General features: G+C 34.4%; 1 protein-coding gene across 1 annotated transcript in view; it reads right to left on the minus strand.

Annotated features, from left to right (window-relative positions):
- Window positions 1-9654, minus strand: part of dnajc8 (DnaJ (Hsp40) homolog, subfamily C, member 8) — a 12519-nt gene extending 2865 nt beyond the window's left edge. Inside the window, exons 1-6 of the mRNA XM_073822163.1 lie at window positions 9536-9654; window positions 8966-9067; window positions 871-927; window positions 730-796; window positions 556-650; window positions 394-465 (exon numbers count right to left, since the gene is read on the minus strand). Coding sequence (XP_073678264.1) covers window positions 394-465; window positions 556-650; window positions 730-796; window positions 871-927; window positions 8966-9067; window positions 9536-9589 — 447 coding nt within the window. The 5' untranslated portion in view covers window positions 9590-9654. The remainder of the gene's footprint in view (window positions 1-393; window positions 466-555; window positions 651-729; window positions 797-870; window positions 928-8965; window positions 9068-9535) is intronic.
- Between the last annotated feature and the right edge of the window lie 1752 nt (window positions 9655-11406).

Consider the following 11406-nt stretch of genomic DNA (forward strand, 5'->3'; position numbering starts at 1 on the left):
AATACTGCCCTCCAAAGGCAAAGTGCAGTAACTACGCCAACACTAAAACTGAGAAAAATGCCTTTAAAATGTTTACTCCAGCTAGTCAAACATGTTGAGACTCTCATTTCTCTGAAACAGGACTCAATTTAACCAGGAGACAAAACAGTTGTCACAAAGTCTGTTTTAAGCCTTAACTCAATTTTGACTAAATGTGTAGTTACTGCGCTTTGCCTTTGGAGGGCAGAATAACCTAAATGTGTTTTGTATGTTTTCTGTCCACTAGTCTGAAAGAAGAGACATGATATGGAAGCAAAACAGCAAACTTTTGCCTGTAGTGTTTGTATTCAATCTTGCTTCACGCAGCAGGATATCAGTGTCTTATGATGTAAACGCGTGGAGGCGTGAACGTACCATTTCCGGGTCGTCTTCCTCCACGTCGATGGGCTTCCCGTCCTTCTTCAGCTGCTTCTTCTTCTGGCTCATCTGTCAGATGAAGGTCAGTGTGGGGTTTAGTGAGTGCCGACTCTAGCGCTGCACAAACACACGTGTGTCTGGAGATCATGAGCGTCTCACCATGTGCTCCACGTACTCCTTCCCCGCGTGGATCACGTCCAACGCCTTCTTCTTGTGCTCGGGCTCCAGCAGCATCTTATAGGCTTTATCGACCGCTGCACAAACACACGCTCAACATCAGCCCCACGGGACGCTCCAAACACCCTCACAACAATCACAGACGCTGCGCTTTACCTTCAAACGCCAGCTGGGCTCGATCCACATCGTCCTGGTTCTTGTCTGGATGGACGAGGATGGACAGCTGAGGACAGAGAGACGGACGTGAGACACTCGGACTCTGAATCGCACACACGCTCACGAGAGATGGAGATATACCTGTCTGAAACGCTTCTTCAGCTCCTCGTCTGTGGCTTCAGGATCAATCTGAAGAACCTGAACCAATCACAAACACATCAGCAAATGTGGCCCTGGAGCACGAAACCAGTCTGAAGTAGCACAGGTGTATTTGTAGCAATAGCCAACAATACATTGTTTGGGTCAAAATGACTGATTTCTCTTTGATGCCAAAAACCATTAGGGTCATTCTGTGTCGACTCAACCAGAGGTTGAAGAAAGATAGACATGTATACTGCCCTCCAAAGGCAAAGTGCAGTAACTACGCCAACACTGAAACTGAGAAAAATGCCTTTAAAATGTTTACGCCGGGTAGTCAAACACGTTGAGACTCTCGTTTCTCTGAAACGGGACAAAATAGAACCAGGAGACTTTGCCACAAGACAAAACCGTTGTCACAAAGTCCATTTTAAGCCTGAACTCAATTTTGACCAAATGTGTAGTTACTGCGCTTTGCCTTTGGAGGGCAGTATAGTGATGAAAGCCAAAATATTCAATGTCATGGATGAATATTTCCTGAGTAATCCAGTATTTTGTAGAGGGAGGTCAAAATGAATGTTTATAATCTTAGATTCAGAGTCAAGTTACAGGGGGGTAAAAATGACTTCAGAAAGATGGCAGCATCATAATGTTATTTGTACACAGAGATTGGTCGCTCTATTAGTAAGATCTGTTAACTTTAGCAATCTTTGTTGCATTATGTGCCAATGGTGACCATTCAAACATGGGGAAACAACACTTTTCATGTTTTTTCTCCAAAGTTTACATGCCCGCAACTGTAGAAGTATTAAAGATATTTTAATGTCCTTTTAGATGTTGGGACTTAACACACTTTTCTTTTGGCATCTTTATTTTTAATGCTCTAAGAGATTCGGGTCCAGAGATATTGGAACTTCAATATGGCTTCAGGAGTAAAACGTTAAAATGTACACATTTTCAGTGGTCAAAAACCAAATGTGATACGATACTTTTCTTTTAAAGAGGAATGTCTGAAGAACAAATAATGTTAAAACTAGAGATGTATCTCGTTTCTTTCTGTGAAGACAACTGCGTTGAACATACCAGTCTGAGTGCCATAAATAATCTTTTTCCAAAGTTTGGGTGCCTATAACTCAAGAAGTATTAAAGATATCATAATATGATTTTAGATTCTAGTTGTTAATAAACTTTTCTTTTAGAATCTAAATTTTTAAGGCCCTACATCATTCGGTCCCAGGAAATTGAGGATGTCAATGAAGCTCCATGTCCAGATTGTTGAATGTGACCCATTTTCAGTGGTTGTAAACCAAATGTTGGATCTTACTAATAGAGCTACCAATCTCTGTGTACAAATAACATTATGATGCTGCCGTCTTTCTGAAGTCATTTTACCCCCCTGAAACTCTACTCTGAATCTCAGAATCTCTACAAAACAGTGGATTACTCCGTATTTATCCATGACATTTAATATTTTGGCTTTCGTCACTATACATGTCTATCTTTCCTCTGAATAAATATGAGCAAAATCAAAAGCCGGGGAAGTTTTTGAAATCTGGTTGATTTGACAGAGAATGACCCACTAGGATATTAAGTAAAGATCATGTTCCTCAAAGATATTTTTCTTACCGTAAATATATAAAAAGTTAAACATTTATTTAAACAGCTTTATTTAATTATGTATAAGTGTCAATGAAAATTTTAGTGACGTATGAGAGACACCGCAGTGAGGAAACTTTCATAGCCAGTAACAAACCCTGGATTCTTTATTATTCCTCCAAAAATAAAGCACTACAATGACAAACTTGTTTATATCAAACACAGAACTTTTATTATTAACAACCAGAGAGTGACGCATGAAGCCGCACAGGACACGCAACAAACATTTATTACAAACATGTTCCTCTGACTGTATTAAATCACGGCCGGGTTGTTCTGATTAATTCCATCGTTTTGATTTTATTAAAATGAGGGAACAAATGTTTATTAATGCATCCACTACATTGTAGCGCGCATGAATTAATAAAACAAGATGCCAAATTCATGAGAGGGTTATTATAGTTAACACCAAATATATAAAATAAACATTTTTGTAATCTGACATAAAATAAATGTTATAATTTTATTTTTCTTCATTCCTCATTTAGTTTAAATTGACATACTGAAATAACAAATTAAAGCAGAAACAAAATGAATAAAAACTATGTAGACAAACACAAAAACTAATCAAAATTACACAAATACAAGAAAATTACTAAACCCATAACTAAAATTAACATTGAAGCATTAAATCTAAAAATAAAATCTAAATTTAAAAATGTGATGGGCTCCATATTATGGAAACCTGTTTCCACCACTGTATAAAAAAAAAGCTAATTGCGACATTTTATCTCACAATTCTAACTTTATTTCTCAAAATTGCGAGTTTACATCTTGCAAGTCTGACTTTTTTTCTCAGAAATATGAGATATAAACTCTCCATTGTGTGTTATCAGGGTATATACAGAACTTCTTAAGTTGAATACCTTTTACTAGCTTTTTAACACCTTCAAAATAATAATAATAATAATACCAGCGCGACTTAAAGCTGCAACTGTAGTGGCATTAATGAAATATCTTTCCAAATGGAATAACATATCGCATCACAATGTAACAAGGTCATTATAACTCAACATCAACACTGGACTCAAAAACTGCCCACAGATATAAGAACAGAAATAAAGACAGACATCTTCTTCATAGATCATTAGTCAGTAAGTCTGATGTGTGAGCAATCTAAAAGAGGTGGTCGTAAAGTAAGCACAGGTGTTATTAAAATAAACTAAGCTGATACATTTAAGTAAAGCAGAGGCATTAATCAAGATGTCACAATGGGCCTTTGTCCATAGTTTTTAATCAATGTCAAAAAGTAACAATTGCATAACAATGCTGGACATTTGAATGAACGGCTACGCATCAAAATTTGAACCAAATTTCCAAGTGGTTCAATTTGGGCCTTGAAAAATAAAACGAGGAAGCAACCAGAATCAGATAATAATAAAGTACAACTTTACACTGTAATTATGTGTCAGATTTCACTGCCTGTAAATTGACATGTCTACTCATTTGGCCCTTAGTAGAATAAAGAGCCTTATTAATAAAGTACAGAATATCTCATTAACTATATGCCATAGGCCAATCGGTTCTCTGATATCACACTTCCCTATACAACCTCCTCTTTAGGCTACAATGTAAATCCCCCTTTGAAATGCTGGATATAACATTTGACAAATAACGATCAAACAAACTTATGCAACTTACACAACCAAGGGAACTAACAAAAGGCAAAGTTGCTGCTTGGTAAAATGACTAGGGATGCACCGATATGTAAATTTTGGCCGATAACAATAACTGATAGCTCTTTTATATTTGGAGGCAGATAAATATTTTTTCTGAGCATAATTGCAAAAACAAAAGGCAAACACATACAGCGAACAACTGATTTTGTTTTAAAACTTTAACTTCAGAAAAGTTTGAACTGATCTCTGAACTATAGTTACTATTCATTTCTATGGCCAACTTTCTTTTACATAAAAGGTATTGCTTGACAAAAAAATAAAACAAGCAACAAAGTCACTGAACAACATTAGTTGCATAGTCAAAATTTGAATCAAACAAAAACATTTGCAATTTATAAATAAAATGTTATTTCTGATACAGCATGACTTCAGGGCTCGCAAAATTTCTAAATCTCCGGTAGCCCTTCGGGCAGGTACTCTTCAGATTTTGGTAGCCCGAAAATTATTTTAACTAGCCCAAATAATAATAATTATTATTATTATTATTATTATTTTTTATAAATATAGAAAATAGGGCTGGGCAATTTGGCTTAGAATCAAAATCTCGATTAATTGAACATTTTAACCCGATTACGATTAATGAACGATTATTTTATTAATAAAATTATATTTAATTATATTTATATAATATTTATTTTTTTGCCCTCATAGTTCACTGACAAGTTTTGTACAGTAAATATGTTCACATATTACAAGCGAGAGATTTTTGGATGAAGGGTGCATTACTTGATTTTAAAATAATTGAAGGAAACACACTATCTACGATCTATGATTATTAATTGAACATCAGTGTTGAACAACTGAAATTAAAGCAAGCATTGCTTAAAACGAAAAGTCACATTTTTCTTAAATTAGTGAAAATAAATAACTTGCACTATTGGAAACAAAATAAATAATTTTCAATGTTTTTCATATTAAAAGTAGAAAATAAGCAGTATCTCCTCTAAATAAAATTACCCTTATATATAGCTACTGTAAATACTTTTTACTGTATAAATACTGTTTAAGCTCTCCATCGACATGTCGGCGGAATAACGCAACGGAGCGCTAGTGTTTTTTAAAGGGAAAGTAATTGAAATAATCTTCCTGGAAAAATTTTAACGATTATAGGTTCTGAATGTCGATTTCGATTATTTTTCGATTAATCGCCCAGCCCTAATAGAAAATCAGATAGGAGTCTAAATGTCAATCAAAAATATTTTCAACACACAAATATCAACAAATATCAAGGAATGAATTTTCTTTCACTATTTACAGTGTATCTGCAGAATTTTTAAATATCAATTTAAGGCACTTTATGACCCTTTTTAAGAGCTGCAGAAGTCAAATGAACAGTATGAGTGGGGTTGGATGATGTACAGTAACATATAGCCATAAAATTACATGATTTACAGTTCAGATACAGGTTTTCACAAAAAACAAAAAAACCGTATACAATGGCATTTCAGCCTTTATACCATTAAAAGGGATAAATCAAGTATGTAATGTATTATATTTATTTAGACGTGCAAATTAATTCTCTGTCACCAGGAGGCGCTTTAGTAGCGCTGGAATGTTACAGTTTTCCTAGAAACGGCTTAATAGCAGCATTACTGCTGTTTGATCAGGCATGAAACGAAAATGTGAACGACTCGTTTCTGAGGACAGTCAGCTCCCTTCAGACACATTCATATAAACACATCTGACTTTGAAACGTGCAGCGTTCATATTTATTCAATGACATCATTGCCTTTTGAAGTTTAATCCAGCCCTATCGCCATTCTCGTCTTTCTGTCCCAAAATCTAAGACTTCTTAAAATTATAATTAAGCCTCTTCTTTTACTATTTAACATATTTACAACTTGATATCGCTCAGGTCCTACTCTCAACATATAAAGAAATCCACGCAAATTTTAGAAGTCTGCACTTAACACAAATGTATGTAAAAATGGGCTCGGAAATGTAATACCTCGTCAGATGACGTTTATTACTTTTTAGTGCCCTTAATTTGAGCTAATTTCTACTACCTTTTACAACCCTGCGGACACCCTGGTTATAAAGTCAGAATATGAACTCACAATTCAGACTTTTTTCCTCAGAATTGCAAGTTTATGTCTCTCAGTTCTGACTTTATAACACACAATTGTTGAGTCAGAATGTTGAGATATAAACTCGCAATTCTGAGATTATTTGTGACCCTGGAGCACAAAACCAGTCTTAAGTCGCTGGGGTATATTTGCAGCAATAGCCAAAAATACATTGTATGGGTCAAAATGATTGAATTTTCTTTAATGTCAAAAATCATTAGGAAATTAAGTAAAGTTCATGTTCCATGAGGATTTTATGTAAAATTCCTACTGTAAACCTATCAAAATGTAATTTTTGATTAGTAATATGCATTGTTAAGAACCTAATTTGGACAACTTTAAAGGTGATTCTCTCAGTATTTTGATTTTTTTGCACCCTCAGATTCCAGATTTTCAAATAGATGTATCTCAGCCAAATATTGTCCTATCCTAACAAACTATACATCAATGGAAAGCTTATTTACTGAGCTTTCATATGATGTATAAATCTCAGTTTTGTCAAATTTAACCTTACGACTGGTTTTGTGGTCCAGGGTCACATTTGTCTTCCCCCCCCAAAACTGACTTTATAACTCACAATTCTGAGAAAATAAGTCAGCATTGCAAGTTTGTATCATGCAATTCTGAGGAAAAAAAGTTGTGCGATTAAAAGTTGCAATTACCTTTTCTTAACTGTGTAGCAGAAACAGGCTTTGTAAATTGTAATGAAAAAACCAAAGTACATATAAATGTATAAATAAATGAACAACAAACTGGTAAACTCACTCATATGTGAAATTGTGAAATATGTGCTTTTATTATATTGTCTATGTGAATCTGACTGTATGGAGCAGACACTTTTCAGAATAGTGTGCAATATGATGATTTTCGATCGTGAACAATTGAAATGTCTCCACAATCTGCTTTTGAAAATATATGGTAGTTTTGTGCCTCAATATACAGTACAACAGCACATACATTCACTCACAGGACACTCATTCACAATCACTAAACTAATCTCTCTGCTCTTGACTGTACAAAAGCTACTGTATTACAAGTTCTTCAGAGTCAATGTATATTTGATGTTTATAGTGAATATAGTGTTTTATTTGTATATTTGTGACCCTGGACCACAAAACCAGTCATAAGGTTAAATTTTACAAAACTGAGGTTTATACATCATATGAAAGCTCAATAAATAAGCTTTCTATTGATGTCTGGTTTGTTAGGATAGGACAATATTTGGCTGAGATACATCTATTTGAAAATCTGGAATCTGAGGATGCAAAAAAATCAAAAGACTGAGAAAATCGCCTTTAAAGTTGTCCAAATTAAGTTCTTAACAATGCATATTACTAATCAAAAATTACATTTTGATATGTTTACAGTAGGAATTTTACAAAAAATCTTCATGAAACATGAACTTTACTTAATTTCCTAATGATTTTTGGCATAAAATAAAAATAAAAAATTTTGACCCATACTATGTATTTTTGGCTATTGCTACAAATATACCCCAGCGACTTAAGACTGGTTTTGTGCTCCAGGGTCACATTTGTTCATTTAAGTTCTTGAACGCTACTGATAAACACACCTACTGTACCTGAAGAATAAAGCACTTGTGTTTTATTTGTAATACGTTTATTTGTAATGTGTATCTTTGTTCTTATTTTTAAATAAAAAAATAAAAATAAAAAAGTTATCTTTGCTCACTTTGGCATAAACATCTACCATTATTTTTATGTTATATTTTGATACCTTGTAAGGCTTTGGTTTTAAAACAGGGAAATGAGTTTGTCTGTGCTGCTCGGACAACTTGCAAAATAGTAAAACCAACCTGACAAAGAATTGAGATAAAATCATGAAATTTCTGAAAAAATAAAAATATTTTTGCCATCTCCCCAGCCCTAGTTTATATCAAAATTGAGCTAAAAATTATGAAATATTTGCTGAAAATTACCATTTTGACCCCCCTCTACAAAACAGTGGATTACTCAGTAAATATTCATCTATAACATTTAATATTTTGCCTTTCATCACTATACATGTCTATCTTTCCTCAGAATAAATATGAGCAAAATCTGAAATTTGACCTGGGGACGTTTTTTAAAATTTGGTTGATTTGACACAGAATGACCCACTAGGATATGAAGTAAAGATCATTTTGCATAAAGATATTTTTCTTACCGTAAATATATCAAAATGTACTTTTTGATTAGTAATATGCATCGCTAAGAACTTCATCTGGACAACTTTAAGGTGATTTTAACAGTAATAAACCATGGATTCTTTATTATTCCTCCAAAAATAAAGCAGTACAATGACAAAATTGTTTATATTAATATTTTATGTTGTTTATAGTGTATATAGTGTTTTATTTTTATATTATTAATAAAAAGTCAGAAATGTGACTTTGTATCTCGCAATTCTGAGAAAAAAAATTTTGTGAGACAAAAAGATGCAATTGCCTTTTTTTCCCCATTTTTTTTATTCAGTGGTGGAAACAAGCTTAAACTGTTTTCAGATTACAACTGTAGCATTTACGAACAACTGAACTGAATAGTTTTTACATCTATAAAATAGCAAAACAGCAGTGGGCATATAATGCAAACAATGTGTGTAACACTGACTACTACAGTAAACCGACAACACACACAATCCTGATGTAGCTGTGCATCAGTCAGCTGTGAGATTCAACAAATAACAACACAAACTGACCTCAAACGGGTTGAGATTGAAGTATGAAGATCCTGGTCGCAGTAACCGGTCGATCTGCTGTTTGGAGGTTAAAACCGAGTCTCTCTTCTCGATCTGCTTCACCTGCACAACACATATATCAACAATACAGTCAAAATTAGGAAATATTCCAGCCATTTCAACAGCTGTGAACATCTATGATCAAAACTACATTCTCAGCATCACTGCTGCAGTCTTCAGTGTCACATGATCCTCCAGAAATCTCTCTAATGCTCTGATTAGTTGAGCACAGACACATTATTATCATGAGAAGCACACTCATTCATTCCTGTGATCACACTGATCTGTGCATAGTGACACGAAAGGCTCTGAAAATACTGTCACGATGAAAACACAGGAGCAGACGATCATAACTGACGACAGAAGAGTGCTCTGATCAGATGCAGTGGCTGATAGTGTTGTCTATGTAGGGCTCAGTGGGTTTGACACACAGCCCGCGTTTGTTCGCCGCCTCTCCTGTGTTTGTCTCCACTCGCTTCTGTTCATATATGAGTGTGTGTGTAAGTGTGTGTGTTGTTGTTTCAGTCTAACCTCTGTGTAGAAGGTCTGAAACGCTTCATCGCCGCCGCTGCCGCCCGCCGCCATCTTGCCACTGAACCGACACCGGAAGTCACGTCACATGACAAAATTAAAGTCGTCGATTCTCAAAATTATTCATACCCTTGGTAAACGTGATCAAAGAATTCGTAAAATTAAGCATATGCCATATCTTTCAAATATGACAAACAGTGCCCGATTATACAGCATTTCAATTTTTCTACTTAAAGAATCACTAGTTTGAGACCGCACTGTGATACAATGTGAAATACGGGACAAAATCACTGCATGCAGGAACAGATGAGCTGTCTTGGTCGTAATATAACTACTAATCTTAACTATTTTTGACAGCCTAGAAAAATGAGTGGCCTTTTCTTGACTTTTCTTGTTTCAATTGCTCAATTTCAAAACAATTTCGCACAAAACATTTTGCTTCTTAACCCTCATGTGGTGTTCATGTCATTTTTGACTGGAGAAGATTTTCTTTTTCCTGAAAATACCAGTTAATGTTATCGCATTGAACTGAAACTTAGTGACTTTGTTCACAGAGACTATAACAACTTGTCCACATTTTATTTGTTGTTGTTTTTTTTCCACCTTGTTACACCTATGGTGTTCCCGGTCAAAAATGACAAGCCTACACAAAATAGCTTATGAATCCCTCGTTATACTTGAATATATATTATCCCCAAAAATTGGATTCAATCTTTTTATCAACTTGTTTTCTTTCAATTAGGACTGGTTTTGTATTCAATTTTCAAACAGTTTAATTGTAGGAGTCATTTATCCGAGCTTATGCACCTCAGTTTTTGAGTGAAAAAAGCATTATTTGTTAATAATTTGGGCAATATTGAGAAAAATATGAAAATAAATTGCACTGTTGATCACACTAGTCTACTTTAATGTTTAACCAGGAAATTTCTTTTGAAATGCTTTTATTTTGTACAAAATGACACAGAGTCACACTTGTGGTGTTCCCGGTCAAAAATGACAGGCCTACACAAAATAGCTTATAAATCACTTGTTATGCTATATTATCACCCAAAATTGTATTCAATCTTTTTATCAACTTGTTTTCTTTCAATTAGGACTGGTTTTGTATTTCATTTTCAAACGGTTTAATTGTAGGAGTCATTTATCCGAGCTCCTGGTCATTGAAAGTGAATGGGGGAGACTGAAAATTAGAGAAAAATTTAGTTGTCAGGAGCATGTTTATCATGTTCACATATGTATATGTGTGCTTGCAGACATAGAGCCATTGGACATGTGCATGCATGGATACACACACACACACACACACACACACACACACACACACACACACACACACACACACACACACACACACACACACACACACACACACACACACACACACACACACACACACACACACACACACACTCTCTTGTTTCATCACACCTTCCAGACAAAATATTATGACATTTTGTTTTGGAACTGTGAACCAATATTTTTTCATATTTTTTTAATATTTCCAAAATTATTCAAAAATAATGATTTTTTTTTTTTTACTTAAAAAATGAGATGCGTACTCTCAGATAAATGAGGCCCACAATTAATTAGATGCAAATAGAAATATAAAACCAGTCCTAATTGACAGAAAACAAGTTGACAAAAAGATTGAATCCAAGATTGGGTGAAAATGTGGTTAAATGAGGGATTTATAAGCTATTTTTTATAGGCCTGTCATTTTTGACTGGGAACACCGTAGGTGTAATAGGATTTTGAACACCACATGAGGGTTAAGTAAATGTATCGTGATTTAAGCATGTTTAAAATGATATCATGTTCCATGAAGATATTTCGTAAATTACCATAATTATATAAAAACTTAATTGCTAATT

The sequence above is a fragment of the Garra rufa genome, chromosome 17 (assembly GCF_049309525.1).
Source record: "Garra rufa chromosome 17, GarRuf1.0, whole genome shotgun sequence".
Lineage (NCBI taxonomy): Eukaryota > Metazoa > Chordata > Actinopteri > Cypriniformes > Cyprinidae > Garra > Garra rufa.